General features: G+C 35.5%; 3 protein-coding genes across 8 annotated transcripts; 1 reads left to right on the top strand and 2 right to left on the bottom strand.

Moving 5' to 3' along the window:
• LOC18774222 (U4/U6 small nuclear ribonucleoprotein Prp31 homolog) lies at positions 800-4,771 on the top strand. 2 transcript variants are annotated; one of them, XM_020566410.1, is made up of 9 exons: positions 800-1,051; positions 1,316-1,359; positions 1,505-1,570; positions 1,704-1,841; positions 2,399-3,291; positions 3,365-3,435; positions 3,953-4,055; positions 4,210-4,285; positions 4,396-4,771. In XM_020566410.1, exons 2-9 carry the CDS (start codon positions 1,357-1,359, stop codon positions 4,501-4,503), a joined length of 1,458 nt encoding a protein of 485 aa, XP_020421999.1. In that variant the 5' UTR covers positions 800-1,051; positions 1,316-1,356; the 3' UTR covers positions 4,504-4,771. The 2 variants fall into 2 exon arrangements, with proteins under 2 accessions (XP_020421999.1, XP_007207427.1); XM_007207365.2 differs by having other exon boundaries at positions 1,307-1,359.
• Positions 5,670-10,282, bottom strand: LOC18775519. 4 transcript variants are annotated; one of them, XM_020566319.1, is made up of 3 exons: positions 9,640-10,282; positions 8,429-9,085; positions 5,670-6,933 (listed from the first exon to the last, which is right to left on the bottom strand). In XM_020566319.1, the coding sequence occupies exons 2-3, from the start codon at positions 8,978-8,980 to the stop codon at positions 6,082-6,084; spliced, it is 1,404 nt and encodes a 467-aa protein (XP_020421908.1). In that variant the 5' UTR covers positions 8,981-9,085; positions 9,640-10,282; the 3' UTR covers positions 5,670-6,081. The 4 variants fall into 4 exon arrangements, with proteins under 4 accessions (XP_020421908.1, XP_020421909.1, XP_007207322.1 ...); XM_020566320.1 differs by having other exon boundaries at positions 8,429-9,034; XM_007207260.2 differs by having other exon boundaries at positions 8,429-9,013.
• LOC18774681 lies at positions 15,439-19,025 on the bottom strand. 2 transcript variants are annotated; one of them, XM_020566622.1, is made up of 9 exons: positions 18,762-19,025; positions 18,325-18,499; positions 17,582-17,857; positions 17,346-17,404; positions 17,227-17,263; positions 17,068-17,139; positions 16,682-16,832; positions 16,420-16,584; positions 15,439-15,981 (listed from the first exon to the last, which is right to left on the bottom strand). In XM_020566622.1, the coding sequence occupies exons 2-9, from the start codon at positions 18,465-18,467 to the stop codon at positions 15,622-15,624; spliced, it is 1,263 nt and encodes a 420-aa protein (XP_020422211.1). In that variant the 5' UTR covers positions 18,468-18,499; positions 18,762-19,025; the 3' UTR covers positions 15,439-15,621. The 2 variants fall into 2 exon arrangements, with proteins under 2 accessions (XP_020422211.1, XP_020422210.1); XM_020566621.1 differs by having other exon boundaries at positions 18,325-18,515; positions 18,762-19,014.

Raw genomic sequence — 20,406 nt, 5'->3', positions numbered from 1 at the left:
ATAATACCATTACTTGCTGAATATATTACTTGTGGTGTAACAGATTTCCATACTCATATATCTTAGTCTCCTTTCCTTATTCTAATCCATGTTTTGAATGTTTCTGGTGAAGTCGTGTTTGGGACTTGCGGACAACGGAGTCTCTGTCTCTGTGCCGAGCATCCAAATACGCTGTGAGTTCACTCACTGATCCCCATTCTTAAATGTTAATCTGAATTCGTTAAAGCTACTATAGAGGGTTTTTGCTAAATTTATACATTGAATCCAGTGTGTTTAGCTATGTGATTCAACTGTGATACCTGAACTTTTCCTATTGCCTTATTTGATAAGAGGAAGAATTTGTATCAATAGTGTTTAGTTTTCCTGTCGTTGGTGGTTCGGTGTGAGCCATATGAATGTTTTGCTCTGTCAATGCTGTTTTATTCAAAACTTTCTGATCTTATCATTGTCCTTCTGGGAATGATGAAGTTAAAAGAATCTGTCACTAGGCTTATTGCCACAACCACAAGAAGCTGTCTGATATAAGAAAGATGTGTGAGGCATGCCTGCTTTCTATTTAAAGACTCTAGCCGCGCGGCTATACTGTTGGAATATTTTATTCAAAGAGTATAGCCGCGCGGCTGTACTGTTAAAATATTCTATTGGAATCGTATAGCCGCACGGCTATAATTTTTTAAATATTCTATTCATATAGTATAGCCGGGCGGCTATAACTTTTAAATGTTCTATTTAAACAGTACAGCCGCGCGGCTCTACGATTAAAATCTTCTTTTGTGGCCTCTTTTACATATGTATTATTTTCGGCCTCTTCTTTTGCAGCCCATCCCTCACCGCCCTTCTGCTGCGCGTCTAAGTTCACCCGCTTCTTTTCTCTTTCTTCTAATTTTCGTTCATCGTCTTCTTCATCCAATCCTCTTCTGATTCTCATTATCTTCTGAACTTCTTCGGTAACTCATAGTCTCGTCGCAGCGGCCCATCCCTTTCTTATTTTTCGTTTTCACATCCAATTCATACCCCAGTTTGTTTTTCTTAATCGGCTCTACTTCCTCAGGTATGTCTAATTTAGGGTTTAATTTCTGAATTTTCTTTCCGGTATGTTTTTTCATATCTTCTTTCTTTCAGCTTTCATTTTCTGATTTGATTTTTATTTTAAAATTGAGAATTTGGGTCTGGTGTGCTTTCTGTTTGCTAGAACTCTGTTTTTCTTTTTCAAATAAAAGAATTTTCGAGCTATAAATATGATTACTAAATTGGGTTTTCTGCTAAGTTTAATTTCTGTATAAAGATTCTGAGTTTTAATTTTCAGTTTTATCAGGCACCAACTGTTGGAAGCTCACGCCGCTTGAACCTGAAAGGATGGTGAGTTATTTATTTGCTTTTGTATTCCTTGCTAAGCTTTATTGGTTTCTGAGTTGCACTAAAATCTACTTTCTTAGCTTAATGATGCTGTAACAAATTTAGGAGCAAGCTACATAATTTTGACATTCCTCTGGGGTAATTGCAGGCGACTCTTGCTGATTCATTTCTTGCAGACCTTGATGAACTATCTGACAATGAAGCTGATGTTATTGTGAGTATTTTCTTCCTTAAATCATGACGACCAACATTTACAAAGCTAGTCAATGAGATGTTAAAAATTCATTTCTATATCAAATTCTCAATCTCTGCAGTATAAGTACTTACTCTTTTTTTTCTTTTTGCAGGTTGAAGATGATGCTGATGCTGGAAACATGGAAGAAGATATTGATGGGGACTTGGCAGACTTGGAAACGCTTAATTACGATGATCTGGATAGTGTTTCAAAATTGCAGAAAACGCAAAGATATACTGATATAATGCAGGTTTGTTATAATAGGAATGTCCCGATTTTCTTCATGGAGTACTTTCTAGTATTGAAATCTTTATATTATTTTGTGCTCAAACATTATCTTTTGACTTCTTTACTGTATTTATATATTCTTAATGCTTATCCTTTTCTTTGATGCATTAGCATTTAGGATGACTGCTGTTGCAGTTAACGTGTTTTTTTTCTTTTTGTTGGGGTGGGGGTTTTAACTTAATGGACATGGCTTTTTAAACATGTATTGTGTGCCCTGTTTGATGAAGTTTTTGGTTTTTGTTTTTTAAATAAAGACAGGAGGAGGTTAAAAAAGATAATTTATAGAAGAAATACAAGAGAGGTAAGGAAGAGAAGTGTGAGAGTAGATCAAATTGAAACTAAAAACCATTCAACGTTGAAACTAATTTTGGTGTTTATTTTAAAAGTACCTATATGTGTTCTTCCTTTATGGTTCATTACTGTTCTATGTTCCCCCTGCCCCGTCTTCTTTTTCCATTTTTATTACTGGAATGTGCTTAATGACATGTATGTAATTGGAATACGGTGTTTAAATTGTAGAAAGTGGAAGAGGCTTTGGAGAAGGGTTCTGATATGTCAAGTCATGGAATAGTTTTAGAAGATGATCCAGAATACCAGCTGATTGTGGACTGTAATGCTTTGTCCGTTGACATTGAGAATGAAATTGTAATCATCCACAATTTTATTCGTGATAAGTATCGCCCAAAGTTTCCAGAGCTTGAATCACTTGTGCATCATCCGATTGATTACGCCCGAGTTGTTAAGAAAATTGGGAATGAAATGGATGTAACCCTTGTTGATCTGGAGGGGCTTTTACCTTCTGCAATTATTATGGTTGTGTCAGTGACAGCATCAACTACAAGTGGCAAGCCGCTTCCAGAGGAAGTCCTTACAAAAACAAATGAGGCATGCGATCGAGCCCTTGCTCTTGATTCATCAAAGAAGAAGGTTCTTGATTTTGTTGAAAGTAGAATGGGCTTTATTGCACCAAATCTTTCTGCTATAGTTGGGAGTGCTGTTGCGGCGAAACTAATGGGGACAGCTGGCGGTCTCGTATCCTTAGCTAAGATGCCTGCTTGTAATGTTCAGCTTCTTGGTGCTAAGAGAAAAAACCTTGCTGGGTTTTCCACTGCAACATCACAATTTCGTGTTGGTTATGTTGAGCAGACAGAAATATTTCAAACTACACCCCCTTCTTTGAGGATGCGTGCTTGCCGACTCTTGGCTGCAAAATCAACACTTGCAGCACGGGTGGATTCAACAAGAGGAGATCCATCTGGAAACACTGGAAGGGCATTCCGGGAGGAGATACGTAAGAAAATTGAGAAATGGCAGGAGCCTCCTCCTGCAAAACAACCTAAACCACTTCCGGTTCCAGATTCTGAACCTAAGAAGAAGAGAGGTGGTCGTCGGCTAAGGAAGATGAAGGAAAGGTAGTGCAGTGTTTCTACTGTTTTACCTTTGTTTAGTAATTGTTGATTCATATACTGATATTTACTTTTACAGATATGCGATAACAGACATGAGGAAGCTGGCAAATAGGATGCAATTTGGTATACCTGAAGAGAGTTCCTTAGGTATTTTTCTGTCTTCTATTAGTAAATTTAATTTTTAGATTTTCTTATGTTGCCTGTTTATTTTATACATCTGTGTTGAGTCACTATGGCCTGTTGAGTGATCATTATTAATTTTCCAATTACATGGGGAAAAAGAATTTGGGCATCCTGAGATCTTTTTCTTTTTTATCCTTAATTCATAGGTCCAATATGCATGTCTTATATTGAAGGGTTTTGTTTTTTGGGGTCAAAACTTGTGGTCAGAGGGTGCACCTTATCTCTAATTTTGATTTATATCCCAATAAGAAAAGGAAAAAATTATATTATATTTTGCGCTGCATATTGTGAAGTTCCACAGGAGACAGGAAGTTTCCAATAACACTTACATACTTACACTTCCTACAATGAGGATCTCAATTTTCCATTGTAGTGGGGTTCCCATTTACATGAATGGTTGGGATCTGTGCAATTGCATGGAATATGTTTACCATTTACATTCTTAATCTTAATCCTCATGTTTTGTCTTCCTTGATAATAGGTGATGGACTGGGTGAAGGTTATGGAATGCTTGGTCAAGCTGGGAGTGGCAAGCTGCGTGTATCAATGGGTCAGAGCAAACTTGCTGCCAAAGTTGCTAAGAAGTACGCCTTTCGTTGCTGGTTTTAATTATTGTCTTCTTTTATGGCCCAGTGATTTAATATGGATTGTCATTTGTGTTTCTGTGCTGATTTATTTGTCTAAAAGTATGAGATAATGATCCTTGACCTGATATCATGAGCTGCATATTATTTTCAGGTTCAAGGAGAAGAATTATGGAAGCAGTGGTGCTACATCTGGACTCACTTCAAGTTTAGCATTTACGCCTGTGCAGGTAACTCCACTTACCTTACACTTGAAAAATCTCATATTCACAAATGCATTGGTTTCCAAGCTAGCGAGATAGAAAATTCCTTCTTACATTTGGAAAATTCTTTCCTACAGGGGATCGAGCTCTCAAATCCACAGGCTCATGCACACCAGCTCGGCGGTGGAACTCAAAGCACCTACTTCTCTGAAACGGGAACATTTTCAAAAATCAAGAGGATCTGACCTATACAGGAGAAATTTTCTTATATTCATGAGATTTTGCCAGTTGCCAATGCCATGGATGACCGTAGTCTGAATGTATAAATGATTTTACTAGATGAAGTCGTATTACGTTGCCGTATTATCTCATGCTTCAGAGACCAAACTGTTCCTGATGTACTAATTCGAGCTGAGACGTGTTCTCTTGGGAATAACTAAACTGATACCTTCTACACTACTTTCTTGTGCATGACAAAGTTCTTGGATTAACGGGTAACATTTAGCAGAACAATGCTTTATTCATATTTCAGACTGCAATAACCAAAAAATAGTTTTCTGTGGATTTTTTTTTTTCGAAAGTTTAGCTAACCACTTGCTGCTGGACTGAATCAGTCGTTCAGTTGAGTCATAGAGAAAGCAAGTGTTTTGGGAGTGGGGACCAAATTTGGAATCACATTTGGTTGGTTAGGAATTATGGTCCCAATCAAAGTTGGTATACCTTACAGAATTCGTGACCTGCTAATGATGAGCCTCACTTTTTAATGGCAATTTATTTTCTTAAGTAACTGCTACATAGGGTATCAGCCATGTTTCATAATGACGTCTAACAACTAATCATCTGATAATAAATAGAAGACCACTTTAACTGCCACAGCACGTTCCTTCGGAGAAATTCTTGTGTAAGGCTGCCTAGCAGATCTCTCACGAAAGAGCGGGCCTTACATGCGAGTTTCACACCCAGGCCACCCCTTTGATTTCAACTTGAAACATCTTCTAACATTAAAAATAATAATAAAAACTATGCCAAGTAATTTATAAGTTGATACTCCTACACCCTTTTGGGGACGAACTTGAAATCAAAATTTTGTACTCTTTTTTTAATTTTTTTTATACAAGCGATATTCGGAAAAAGGAGTATCAAACCCACGACATCGGATGGTTACCTTAATGCAAATTATTGAGAGGCAAAGGGCTTGTAGTCAAGTGGTTAAAAGCATTTGCCCATGCACCCAAGGTCCTAGGTTCGATTTCCCTGTCCCCAATATCACTTGTATAAAAAAAATAAAAAAATTATGGAGGGTACACAACATTTCCACTTTTTTTTTATATTTTTTTTAGTTTATGATCTGAGACAACATTTTCGATGACCCTTACCAAACGTATTAAATACGATCTTCTTTATCCGGACGTTTCTCAGAAAACACTCACTTTGCTTCAGGCAATAGGTCCAAAGACCCATTGTGGCTGAGCCCGACACACATAAAGACATACATACCCTTCATGCACATAATGAACTTCAACTAAGGACAACATCAAGTGATTATTAGCAAAACTGTTAGATAATAAGCAAGCTTTCCCTGCAAGCATACACTGCCTCAAAGCTAGCTAATATTAACATAATCTAAAAAAATGAGGGGTTCATTGGCAGTGCTTGAGATTGATCATCCTACACACTCGCCTTTGTGTGCCATGCGCAAGTGGACTATATGCAATTTGCAAATGCTCTTCATTTACAGTAACACAACAACCATGGCAAGCCAGTGAAAGAATCAGCATAGCCTTCATGTATGATACACCAGATGATATGAGGGAAACCTATATTCATTTCGAAGAACTCCACCCCCGAGGAAGTCTCCACTTTCTATGCCAATATATTGACACTCTTGACCATAATGGGAACCCAAAATTGTAATCAAGGGGCCTATCAGCCGGTCCCCCTACTATCAAAGGCAACCAGACATATCTTGAGTCCCTTAAGTCTGCCGGGTTCCATCGATCTGCAATGAAAATAAATGAACCAGGAAATGCTGGCACAGGAACCACAAATGTGCTCTGTGCAAAAAATGTAGTAAGTCGGGACACTTTGTTCCCTCCCGCACAGGGGTTTCCCATAGTCTCCCATGGCCCCATGATCGACTCTGCTGCATGGGCCAGTGCCTCATTTGGAGCCCATCCAGTGCATCCTGAAGTGATCATGTAATAAGTTCCTTCATACTTGAACAGAGCCGGGGCTTCCCGATGTTGTCCCACGAGAACTCTTCTCATGATGTTTGTCACATCAAGATAATCTTCAGTCAGTGGCCCAATATGAAGTTCACTATTGTCCTCGGAGGAGTAGATTAGATATGCAACACCATCATCATCTTTGAAGATTGTCATGTCCCTACTTTCAAATCCATGGGGTCGTTTGCTATAGAGATAATCAAAAGGACCAGTAGGGTAATCACTAATGGCAATACCAACAGCAGCTTTGGTGTAGTTAACATCATCAATATGCATCCACATAACATACTTCCCTGTCCGCTCATTGTAGATCACTTTCGGCCTCTCGAGAACATTTAATTCGTGGAGATCATGTGTTTCATTTGTTTTTTCTGCTGCTAATACGATGCCTTCATTTTTCCATTTCCATAAGTCTCTGGAAGAATAGCAACCAACTCCTATGATGTCAACCTACATATAAGACAGAAATTGAATGCTTGAAATAAAAAAGGAATACTGACAAAAATTAGAGAAGAATAAAAAAAAACACTCACAAGTGCAGCAATGGTGAAAAAAGTATGCATCTAATGGTAATGCAACATGATGAGGTCCATAACAGCAACATATGGGTTACTGGAAGCCTTAAAACAGCGCCTGCTGGAAGAAGGGAAAAAAAAATCCCTCAGAGAACCATCCAGTTCATACACATATTTTCAACACCCATCGAGTAAGCATTCCTTCTCAATCCCCAAAATCCATATCGAACAACTAAACTCCTGTAGGCTTAAACACCAGATGTCATTTTTAGCTGACAGCAAAATTAAGTTGTACCCAAAAGTTCCGTTCTTTCCAAATTGAAGGCGATGGAGTTTTAAAATTTCACTTCTTGGAAAGATAGTTCTCATTACTCTTTAAATGACGCTGATCCACAAATCACCTACTTCACTTAGAAAATCTAACTGACAGATCTTTCACTGACATGGGTTGTTCTCACCTAAAATGGAGGAGATTTCTTCTCGTGCATCGTTACCAACATGAACAAAAAAAGGTAAATATCCATGAGGCTCCTGACACAGTTCTTCATCAAGTCTAACCAACTGGATGATTGAAAAGAATTCACATGGCTGACTCCAATCTCAATGGGATAGGTGAACAAGAAACCCTACATCTCAAAAAGCACGATACCTATCGAACTTGAGAGCACATTATCCGATGGTGAAAGCCCTAAGCAAGGCCTACTGGGCATTCGCCCCAGCTTCATTCTTATTCTTTGTCATTATTTTTGTAATACGCAACATTACCATAACAAGTTTCCAATTATGCACACTACCCTCAAAGGAATTTACAGTTCAAGAAGCAACAACTATGGAATCGCTACAGACCATTGTGTTTCCAGAACTTTGCCTCTTTGATATTGGCATGTCAAGACCCATGAAGAGAAAATAAAGCTCCAACTTAACACTCCAGCTCACTCTAAGAAGGCATGTTATACAATTGTAAATGATAATTCAGTTGTATTTTTCTCCTAACCTGCCAGAACAATTTGTATAGAGGTTTCCGAGGAGATTTTTATTCATGTAAAGTATGTACGGTATGCAGGGGATAAAGTCTTATACAAAATAGCAATGGTAAAAATGCATAGAAACTAGAAACTGAATTCCACAATCTAGAGTTGATATCAAGTAATATGAAGGCAACACACTAAATTAGGCTTATTGAGGTCAGCACAGAAAACAACTGGTATTCATGGTTGGATTATGGAAACAGAAACGAACCACATATGCAATAATGACTTACATTTAGCTTCAACTATATAACACCAAAGCTTCTAAACAGAAAGCAAACAATTAATGAGTGAAAAACTTAAAAAATAGCAATTTCATCCCCAACAGCCTTAAGGACTGATATTTTAGAGTCAAAACATAGTTGAGCATAAGATGATGCAGAGGAAAAGTAAATCACTTACCCGGGCTGCTCCTTTTTTATGAGCATGATATGTGGGCCCATCTTTATACTCCCCATACCAATAGTATGTCCTCAATTTGTCATCATATAGAATACCACCTCCATGAGCTTGAATAGGATTTCCATCAGTATCCAACCAAATCCTCCCAGGGTAGTAGTAATAGCTATCATTCCCTGTATCCTTCATTGGATCTATAACATGCTTCTGGCCAGGGAAGAATACGTGTCTAATTTGAGAATTTTCATCAAGAAATTCATCAATCAGAGTGGTTGGTCGCCTAGGTTTTCTTTTTGCAGCACGTGGGGATCGCTTTCTTGGTGGGGGAATTTGGATATTTTCCTCTTCCACCTCTTCAAGTTCATGGATCTGTGGGTGATGAGTTGATCGAAATTGCATTTCTCCTCGCATCCTATCATTTTGGTGAACAAGGGAGTACAGCTGAAACATAAGAAAACATCCCACCAAGCTCCACACCACAGCAGACGTTGAACATCTGCTCCCTGCATTGCAATGGAAAGTGGTTGGTTTCCTGTATTTGTTCCTCATCCTCATTTTCTCTTCCTTTAAATTATCTCCAAGATTATGCTGCAATTAACAAAATGCAACCTATGGATATCCAATAAAACCCAACCAAATATAAGTCACCGCCACGCTAACCTATAATGAACGGAAGTAGTCAATTTTATCACCATTTATGAAATTAAAAAATTCAGCACAAATTAGGACTACAACAGTCTCAAATGTTTTAAAATTACACTATTTTCGTCAGTGATATACAGTCATTAACTTTAGAAAACTCCGCTGTCAACGGCTGAATGTGTATAACTGAATACTACTCGGCCAAACTGTGTAGGCAATCAGGGAACGAGCCTTGATAGTTAGAAATAAACAAATAAATAAAAATAAGATATGCCAATAACAAAGTTATATTATTTACTGGAATACAGTTCAACAAATAGCAACAGAGTTAATTGCAAATGAAACATCCAGGAATTAACCAATGACTTAGACCCATTTCAGTAACAGATTGAATCAATCAAAAAAGCTCAAAACTTGTGTACCAGAGTCCAAAACCTACTTGACAGATCCACATAGTTCAACAACCCAGACATGGGTTTCCTAAAAATGGAAAAAAACAAAAAAACAAAAAAAAATCCGTACTTTCATCACCCACAAGCAGAAAAGTGATCAGAGTCAAAGAAAAGACTTACCTGAGAACAGCTGAAGCATGAGTTGAACTGAATTTCCAGACATGGGTTTGCCACTGATGTTGTTGTTCTAACAATACTTGAACCAAACTGGGCAGACCAAGCAATCCAGAGCAGAGAAAAACAGTCCACAGGAACACAGAAGAGGTTGGGTTGTTTGTTTTTTCTGATTCAATTGGATCTGAGGTTGATGATATTGACTTGGGACCAAAGGTCTTTGATGTTTGATAAAACAGATATCTGGAAGCTTTTCAACTGAAAATTTTCCCCTTTTTTTTTTTCCTGGATGCTGAATTAATTCTTACTTGATGAGCAACCACCACTTAGATTCTGACAGTTGATTAAATGGGCCGCCACTATATCGCGCCTAGACTCCATCACCGTAACAGGACAGGTTACGTGACACACCAAGTTCACGCGGCTCATATTACTCAAGGGAGTGAGATTAGAAAGTCAAAAAAAACAACACAAAATAGTGAAATATAATAATTGAAATATAGAATAAATATATAACAAAGAAAAAAAAAAAACGTCGACACACAAAATCATTAACAGCTACATAAATTTTTTAGGCAAATTCAAATATGAATACACACGACATGATGTTTAGTTTATAGTTCTTTTTTTCTTGCCTTGATGTCTTTCAATATGTGGACCAACGGTTGTGTTTGTTGCTTAACAAAACAACAAATGGTTGTCTTTGATGTGTCAATATCCCTTTCCACCTTTTTTTAAAAAAATAAATTAAATTACACAAAATAAAATATATAATAACGTTGTGTTAATTATGTGTTTATGTCCTGTAACAAAATAAGGAGGTAGAGATCATGTCTCAACTCTTGAGTACAAAATTTTGTTAACAAAATTTTTAATAGATGGAGCTCTTTTATTAAGCTTGCTTACTAGAAGGTCGATAGATGTCTATAATTTATAGATCTGTTTTGGAACAAACTCTTACCAACCAAAATAGAAAACTTGAGTAGTTTGCTTAAATTGAAAATTGTGTGACTTCTTGAGAAGCTTGTGATGTTCTCAGACTTACTCATCAAGGAGTACTACCCTTACTGAACATCATCCTCTAGCAGACTTATTGACTAAGCCTTTTGATTTTTCGAGATTTGAGTTCGTATAAAAAGATCTTGGTACTGGACCAAAAGATTAAAGCTGCAACACCAGTGGCGGATTCAGGAATATTTTAGAGAAAGTGCAGTATTTAAAAAGCTAAAAGCTTTTTAAAAAAATTTAGGCAACTTCATAACTTGCTAAGTTCAATAGAGGGGCAAGTTCCAGTATCTCTAATGAATTTTCCAACGAGAGAAAATTAAGTTAAAATTTACCAAAAAATATGTTTTCTTTTCAATTTGCAATGGATTTCAAGTCATCTTACTGTTTTTGTATTGAACCCCTCAAAATCTATACGTTTAATTTCTTCCAATATCTCAACATTATTTTGGGTGAATTAAGTTGTGTTTGATGTTTGAAAACGTGCTATATTTTCAAGCAATTGATTCTCCGATTGTATATTATCACATGCAAAGAAATGGTCCCATGTCATTTACATTTTTTTATTTATGGAAATGATAGTTTTATTTCAATTAGTCTATCACACTTTTGACATTTAAAAGGTATAAACTAAATGGTAAAATGATGAATAAATAAAATACTTTAATACGATGATATTGGTATTTCTATACACATTCTTGCATGCACATCAGGGGATTCACTAATATATCAAAAATATGGGTTGAAATTATAAAAATAAAAATTAAGAATGCTGTTAAATGAACCTTAAAATTAACTGAGTACACCCTATGATCTAAGTACATCCTAATATTTTAATTAAAATGTAAAATTAATTAAGTACACCCTATAAAACTACTAAAAAGACCTCTGATACACCCTAATAATTGTAGCATTATTTTATAGTTGATTTTTAGCTTGATTTTTTTAATAGTGTTTATAAATCTTTGACTTTTCATATAGATTTATGCTTCTACTAAAACTGTTGACACTTTTTTTGCAATTCCAAGTTCTTGCAATCACCACATCTTTCATTAAAAACACAACAGGACAAGTAATCTCTTGATTATGGTTAAATATGGTTAGTAGGGTGTACTTATTAAAATTATATTTGTTTCACAATTTCATATATCTTTTTTGGTCATTTTATATTATGGTAAATCAGTAATTCAAAATATACTTTTATAGTATGGTGTATTCAGTTAATTTTAGGATTCGTTTAGCAGCACTCAAAAATAAACCTCTCATGGAATGCACTTTTAAAACACCCAAAACTCATTTACTACATAAGAAATTGGTGTTGAAGTTCCTATAAATTACGTGATTGCCACTGATCAACTTAAAAGAAGCCCAACAAAAAAAACTTAAAAAGCACCCAAAACAAAGCCTAGCCCAATTTTATAAAAAAAAAAACCCAAACAATTTTACAAACAAAACGTCTCGAAAACCGTAGCTTTATTAACGTGTCATGTTGATTAATGGCTATAATGCTCCACATCTTTACTGTCACGTTGATTAATGGCTGTAATGTTTCAGTATAGGGTAATAACACTGCTAGTTTACTGTAATGTTGATTAATGGCTACAATGTTTCAGTCTAGGGTAATAACACTGCTAGTTTCCTATGACATCCTATTTCTAATGCATGTTTACCCCTGCAATATTCCAATCTAGGATAATAACACTGCGAGTTTCCTATGACATCCTATTTTTGATGCATATCTACCCCTGTAATGTTCCAGTCTAGGGTAATAACACTACTAGTTTACTGTCATGTTGATTAATGCATGTCATGTTGCTATTTCTAATGCATGTCTACCAAATAAAGGATAAAGAGAGAACAAACTAGACCAACTCAAAACAAGCAAAGCCCATATTTTTCAAAAAAAACCAAAACAATTTATTATTAAAAAATTCACGGAGTATTAAAAACAAGCTGAGCCCATATTCTTAATACTACTATGTCATAAAAGTATATTGTTAATACTCTGTCAAAGAAGTACACTGTTAAACAAAAATGAGATCCATGAAATAGTAACAAAAGATAAATCGATCATCAAAGCTTAAAATACATTTCGAAAATCAACTAAAATCCGAAGAGAAACACATAATTGAAGTAAAAGATAAAAAATCTCAAGTCCAAACCAAATGACGACGATGAGATGACAACAACGATGATGATGACGACAACGTGGCGAAAAATGAGTATAGCTAGGAGCATCTGATTGAGGTTCGTTCAAGGTTCCGAACAATCCAGAAAAAGAAAAGAAAAGAATAGAAACACGATTTTAGAACAAGAAATCGAAGGTGAAATTATGAAAATTGTAGATTAGGGATGAAGAATATAGTTGGACCTGAGACTGGAAGCTCCTCTTGCTCCAACACCGAGAAAGCACTAGCGAGAAATGAGAAAATGAATATGATTTGGTTTCTTGGCAAATTTGATTTTTCTCTCTCAAATCCATAGTACAAGGGAAATATAGGTACTTTACACACACAAATAAACTAAAAAATAGCTATTAAATTTAAAAAATTGACAACTGTCGATTTTGGGATTTTTTTTAGATGTGTTTATAGTTTCTAAATGGTATAGAATTTCTTTATAAGACTATGTTTAAGATTAGGTATATAACTACATTTGTAATATTATTATTATTATTATTATTTGAATAGGTATGCTGATTTATTTTTAAAATAAAACATACAAGAAACAAAATAAAATTAGCTTATAAAAATAAGATTGTCACAACAAATTAAATAAATAAATAACATCATCATAGACCTTGCTAGATTTGGTTGGTGTTGGCCTTGGGGGATGCTTGATTAGAACATAATTTTAGGTTGATCCCATCAAAACTAAATTGGCATCATTATAGACATTGTCTCACAGATCATGAGTCTTTGCATTTAAAATTCATGCATTTAATCGCATTTTATGAAATCTAAGCCACTCAAATAATCTAATGGCTTAAATCAGTCCACATCAGCTAGCTAGGATATTCTTTTTATTTTTTTTTTTTCAAATGACGGTAACGTCGTTACTCTCTTCACGGCCCTACAACCCAAACTTTCTCCAATTTCAGCTTTCGACAGAAAAATACTCCACTTACAACAACTTTGATCAATTTCTCTTCTTCTCTCTCTGAAATATAAAATCTAAAGTCAAAGAAATCAAACTCCAGTTATTTGTTTTGGCTTTCGCTGGAAATATTGATAATTGGAGGAGTTTCATCAGTGGCAGAGGTTTTGAGCAAGCAAAGTTGAGCAGGGAAGTTGAGCATCTCATTCCCGTCGGCGGTGCACATATTGTCCTTAACTCTCTCCTCCAAACAGCGCCATTGTGATCCGTCCACTGGGTTTTGAAAGTTATATGTTAGATTGGTGATGTGTCATATGTTAGATGGTTAGATTAATTTAAGTGGCTTAGATTTCACAAAATGTAGATAAATGCACGAATTCTAAATGCAGAGACTCGGAATCCATCTCACTATAATAACATGTGTCAGCCTTACTATCAAGAATATACAATAACTTGATCCTCTAATTAATACATGTGCACTCACAATAATCAGATTTAACAATAACCTCAAATGAAAAGCGTAATAGATCAAATATAAGAAGAGCTTCGGGAATTATATAAAGAGATATTTGGTCATATACTCATTCTTAGCACTAAAACTATAAATAAACCCTACACCATTGAATTTCTATAAATAAACTAAAAAACCCTAAAAAATGACAGCTGACCCTATTTAATTTAATTTTGATTATTAAATTACTTTGATGCCCTATTGAGTGTTTTGAGCTTTTTAATGAGGTTTTGAAGTTGGGTTTGTTTAATAAATCAATGACAGTTTTGTAATTTCAAAAAAGTTAAAAGCCCTTTTGTTATGTTGTAAATGAATTTTGGGTGTATTTTTAAAGTTTTTTTTATATAGGGTTTTTTTTATTTATAATTTGGACTCTTTTATTGGGTATAATAGTGAATTTCCCTTTTATAAATGACTCATTTGATAAGTGATAAACTATTTATCAAAGTAGTTTTAATAACAACATGAAAATAAAATGTGACTTTGTAAAATAATACAAGACGACTTTGAATGTTGTTTTCCTCGCTTAGGTTAGGAAATAGCTTGTTTCTACCTACCTCAGTTTCCTTCCATCAAATTAGGTAATTAATCGATCTATTAATTTTCTTATGAGATTAGAGGGACTTGTTCTTAGATTTTGATGGGCCTCGAGCCTGGCTTATTAGGTTGCACTCTAGTGTGTACTAAAGAGGAATATTACAAAACCAATTACTAGAGATCTCTTTTCCCATTAATTAAAAAGATATTACACAAAATAGTCGCATATTTTTTTTCTTTCCAATTTCTAATGATTCCAAATGTCGGGTTTTAGCAGTCCACCACAACTTTCCTTTTTGACTTAAGGTGGTGACTAATTATTTGCATTTGGAAGGTTTGATGCATTAATAGGGAATCAATTTTTGAACTTTTCACCATGTTTTCGTGACTCATCATCATCAGCATTGTGCGTTTTATTGTTTGGTGGTTGAAAATTTCTCTACAGATTAGATCATTGATTAAAGTGATCTGTATTGATCAATGACTTCATTATCGCTTGTCAATCAAAACAGCTAAGAACTGGTTCAAGCTAATTCGAACTGAACCGGTCTTTGATTGATTTTACCGGTTCACCAGTTTCTTGTCCATCCTTACGAATTGTTATTTTTGGGCTGTGTCACGTTTGGATTGCATCTTTCCAAGATTAAAAAAAAATGAACATTTAAGAATCTTTGCATATATACACTTTGATGTCCATGGATTAACAATGTCTTACGACCACCATGAACTACAATTTTTTTTTTTTTGCGCTTACTAATTGAATATAAAGAAAATAAAAGGTATATATATTCCTATTTGTTTGTTTGTTTGTTTTTTCCCAATTGAATTATAACTTTCTCCTATGGTGGCAGGCAAGGGGTGATGGCAAACTTCGTGAAGCTTCTTCCCCTATCTTGAAAAACCTTTGTCACCAAAACTGTAATTAAAAATACCATGACAATGGCTAGGGATAGCATGGAGGCCCATAGCAATCTCAATGCAGTCTTAAATGGCCTGCAATGTTGTGAAACCACATCGGAAATTCCATCCTTGACGAAGGAGCATTCTGATAAGCTCAGCAAAGTTGGATATATGTCTAGAAAATCTTGGACAGAGTGGCTGTAAGCCCAGGCCATGTTGTAGGAGGCTCGGGAGATTAGTTTTCCACTTTTTCTGCATGTTTCCATGTCGTTTAGGTAACAAGTGATCCCTGAAATGGCCTACACATATGAATTTTCAATCTAAGTAAATGTTGCAAGAGTCAAAGTTCAGGTAACAATTAAAGGTTAAAATTATATAAATAATAACCGGATAGAAAACTAACTAGTTTTGAACTTGAAAAGACAAAAATAATAAGGTCAATATATGAGTTGACATCGTGTTACTAATCAACTCATGTTATAACATGTGTATATATTATTATGATTATATTCTAACGTAAAAACTCATCGCCAATCACATGTTATAATCTCCAGATTATTAGTAGCACCATATCGGCATACAATACTGTTAAAGTCACATATATTTCTCCAAGATTCGAGTAAGTCGAATCTCATCTTAACCCTTCAACTCGTTCCCGCACAAGTTTGCTTGTTAAATCTTTTTTTGAAAATTGTTAGTTTTCTTACGTACTTATGCCAATAGGTAAATCTACTTACTTCTGGTAATTTTCCAACTGGGATGGCATCTGAGCAACTACTGGGTATGTAGCTGTAGTTAGGTGGCCCGGAGAAAGGATTGCATATACGTAGAAGTCCAACTAAATCATCATTTTGCTCGTCTATTCCAAGCGAATTGGCAATTTCTGTTACTTTAGAATTCAACTGCAACACAAAGAAATTAATCACAATAATCAAATACATAATAAAAATAAATTGCTAATATGTTGATTATAATTGCTTTGACTAATATATAATATACCTGATTTATGAAACTGTGTATAGTGTAGCCAATTTGACCCATCAGCTTCTCTGAGCGCTCAGGATCTAAGCATGGTAGGATCGAGCTTAGACTACTGTTGTGGCTGTTTTGTTGAAAATCTTTCAAAGCTGAACATGTATCTTTTGCAAAACTGTGTAGCAACAAAAAATTTGAGAAACATTCACATACTTGAATACACATGTTAGTACCATCAGTTATTATACATGTCATAATTTTGGGTCGATCACAAACACACCACGTCAGTATGTCACGTGGAGTACTAAAACACCACGTCATCAATTTGTCACGTGGGGTTTAGGGTTTAGAGACCACACTTGAATTCTTTCTAAAATGAGAAAATAAGGACAAGGGAAATTGTTACTCACTTGTGAAGGAAGAAATCGAAGCCAGTCAAAACCCAAATTAGAGTTGTTAATATCCAGCAAAGAAAGATTGCACTGAAAAGAAAGAAACAAGAAAGTCCATGTAGCATAGTCCAATAAAGAATTAACAAGAAGAGCAAGACGGCTGAAAAGAAATCTTACACAACAAGTCCTGGGTACCAATGCAGCAAGAGGAGAACTGACCAAAGCAGCAATTCATCATTAGTTATATATATATATATATATATAAGCAAGAAAAATCATAACAAAAGAAAATTTACCTAATGCTGAAACCAACAACACCAAGTTTACAGCTACAACCACAAGATGTACCACGTATCTAGAACACACAAAAAGCAGAATATCTTAAATATAGCCTTAGGAAAATTTTCGATTTAGAAATGTTAATCAAAATTTAGTATAGTAGCGCTCTGCTGTTAGAGGATGTACGTTTCGAATTCAAATGTTATAGACAAGAGTTGTTGAATGCGAAAAAATACAAGAGAAGATTATTTACGGGGTTTGAAGAACTCGATCAATTGTACGCCCATTTTTGTCCAAAAATAGTTGAATATTTTGTGAGTCTTTTCCAAGTTGGCGGGATGTCAAGTTGAAGCTCATAGCCAAGGCTGGATCATAAGGCAGCAAAAGGTATTGCATATGTCGCATTGCGTTTGTTACTTTTCTGATGGTTCTCCGAGCATTTTGAGCCTGGCTCAATATGGCTCCCTTCAATTTATCCGTTGTCTTCATAGATCTTTGGTTTTCTACCAGCGCCAAACTTGATGCAACTCTTCAATTTAACAACCATGTATGTATGTTAGATAGATGTCCTCCGTCTAAATCAATAAATTTACTTATTTATTACAGAGACATTGTCCTTTGAGACTCTAATTGGAGATGTGAGGTTGCTACGTGGTAAGTGGCAAAATATCAAGTTTAAATATGGCATGATATTCTATCGGTGACTGTCAAAATAATCCAATTAAAAGATTATACGTGTTCAAAGTTGATAAGTACTTTTTATTTATTATGCACATGTCACATTTTAACTAGACCTCAATGTGACAAGAACAACTCTACTAAAATAAATGTATAATTTTTTGCTTAAATTGCCCGACTCAATTTCTTCAAATGGTGGAACCAAACCGGCCCATGGCTTTAAAAAATTTAAATTAAAAAAAAAAAAAGGTTGACCGGACCATTAGACCTACAATCATGCCTGAAATGAAATATTGAAATTGACAGAGATACACTTACATGGCTAGAATTGTAAAGAGAAGGGCGAGCATGAAGATGGAGATGAAGTGACGGTCCAAGAAGTCTTTAATGGGGCAAGTACTCCTAATGCTGGAATTCTTCAAGAAGGCTATGCAAATCATAAATACAAGCCCACATATCATCCAAACTCCAGCAATTACATATCCATGCACTCCTGTAAATGCCGCAGACTGGAAAATATGAGAAAAACACGCAATAAGAAATCCCAATTTCTTTACTAGAACCCCCAAATTCTATATACATATAGGTGAGGTGATGTTCTCTTATTAGACGATCAAACATATTATGTTATCAGATTGTTAATCTATTTATCAAGATTACTACGAATAATACTCGATGCTAGCTAGACTAAATATCTAAGAGAACATTATTGATCGAGTATAATTAATTAAGAAAAATGATGGGTAGGAACTTACAGCCCAGTAATGCTTGTTTTTTAAATCGTAGCCTCCATTGTAAGATTTTAAGTGGCGCAAAGGATCAGGTCTCTTGAAGCTGCTCTGCTCCCCAAACACAACCCATGTTGGTGAAAACACAGACGTTGAAACCAAGAACACAACAAAGGGTACAAGAACTCCATTATTGGAGATAAACATGACCCCAAAAAAAAATTAATAGCTGGTCTAATTAAATTTAGTGCAAGATGAAATGGATTAAAAAAATATACAAAACGATCTTGCCTCCGATCATATGAATTGAAATTAAATCTTTTTGGTAGCTTTTAGAGGGAGAAAGGTGGTGTTATGTTGATGTGACTTAGTGAGTAAGGTAAGAATAGCTTGCGGCCATGGTTTTTGCGGAAAAAGAACAAATGTGTTAGCAAGAGAGGGAGGTAACGAATCATGGGGCGACATTTATGGTTCTTTAGAGTAGAGAAAATTGACCATCTTTTTAGTGCTTCAATTTTATCATGTCTATCTTTCTGCCTAAGCCTCTCTTTTCGCAAAGGATGACTTCTGGATCGAGGGACTTGGCCTTTTATGCTCTTTTTTTTTTTTCTTTTTTTTTTTGGCATTTGCATTTGCATGTCTACAAATTACATGTTTCCCATGCAAATTTCTTGGGTGTGGCAGAACGTTATTGGTGAAGTTTAGTTTAAATATGATAAAAGGAGAACTTTTAGACGGTCTTACCATTGATCGTTTATGGAAGCAGACGTGAGTTAGGTCAGTTGTTCAGGACAAGGAGCCCACCCCTTTTATCCAAAAAGAAAAAAGAAAAAAAGAGAGTGTACGTGGACTAAATGAAAAATGTGGGCCCCAATTGAAGTAATCCTCATCCCAAAGGAATGTATTTGAAATTCTCCCTTTATTTAAGGCAATGCCTTGGTTTGGTGGGTTAAGTTATCAACTCAGGGGTACAAGTTAGACGTATGGCGGGGTTTAGGGTATGAATTGTTGAAGGGGCCTTCGCATGAGTATGTCAAGTGACATGGTCGTGTTATGGCAAAGTATCTGATCCATCAATCAAACATGGCATGACATGAGCACAAAATAAATGGACCTGAGACACCAAGAAAACTTGAGTATATTAATATCTCATAAAACATGAACAATCTACATGTGGTTCAATATCATACAAGAGTACACTGCAGGCATAAAGAGCACTCACAAACCCAATTATCACCCGAAAGAGTAAACAATAAAACAAAGAGGATAAATTTGGCTCACTATGCTTGGTTGGTTTGGTGGAACATTCTCACTCGCAGAAAAAGGGGAAGCTTCCTTTTTGTGTACGAGAAGGGTGGTGTTCAGGCAAAAAAAAAAAAAAAGCTTTGTCATGGTTATCATGTCATTTTCCCGAAAGACGGATCTTCCCTTGGAATTTTACACAACAATTCGCTCTTTAAAGGTATGACACAGTTAGCGATGTCACCATTAGGCAAGCCAATTCCTTCCTTGGTCATCAGATTCAGAAGTGTCGATAAATCTGCGCCTTCTTTCTTTTTGGTTTTGGTAAGTTTATGAGCACAATGAGCTTTCAATCTGTGAGGTGAATGTGTTCCTAAGGCAAAACTGGACCACAAGTGAGTGATAAATACATGCACTTGGAAACTATTTT

Source organism: Prunus persica, chromosome G6 (assembly GCF_000346465.2).
Source record: "Prunus persica cultivar Lovell chromosome G6, Prunus_persica_NCBIv2, whole genome shotgun sequence".
NCBI classification, from domain to species: Eukaryota; Viridiplantae; Streptophyta; class Magnoliopsida; order Rosales; family Rosaceae; genus Prunus; species Prunus persica.
Note: the sequence above shows the minus strand (reverse complement) of the source record. Positions and strands in the feature narration are given on the sequence as shown.

Excerpts from the sequence above, each read along its gene's own strand:
- LOC18775519 (XM_020566319.1), bottom strand. The coding sequence starts at position 8,980 with ATGAGGATGAGGAACAAATACAGGAAACCAACCACTTTCCATTGCAAT. Across the intron at positions 6,934-8,428 it reads ATAAAAAAGGAGCAGCCCGG|GTTGACATCATAGGAGTTGG; the intron begins GTAAGTGATTTA and ends TCTTATATGTAG.
- LOC18774681 (XM_020566621.1), bottom strand. The coding sequence starts at position 18,941 with ATGTTTATCTCCAATAATGGAGTTCTTGTACCCTTTGTTGTGTTCTTG. Across the intron at positions 17,405-17,581 it reads GATCGAGTTCTTCAAACCCC|ATACGTGGTACATCTTGTGG; the intron begins GTAAATAATCTT and ends TGTGTGTTCTAG. Across the intron at positions 17,264-17,345 it reads GTTGTTGGTTTCAGCATTAG|TTCTCCTCTTGCTGCATTGG; the intron begins GTAAATTTTCTT and ends TGCTTTGGTCAG.
- LOC18774222 (XM_020566410.1), top strand. Across the intron at positions 3,292-3,364 it reads CTAAGGAAGATGAAGGAAAG|ATATGCGATAACAGACATGA; the intron begins GTAGTGCAGTGT and ends TTACTTTTACAG. Across the intron at positions 4,056-4,209 it reads GCTGCCAAAGTTGCTAAGAA|GTTCAAGGAGAAGAATTATG; the intron begins GTACGCCTTTCG and ends TATTATTTTCAG.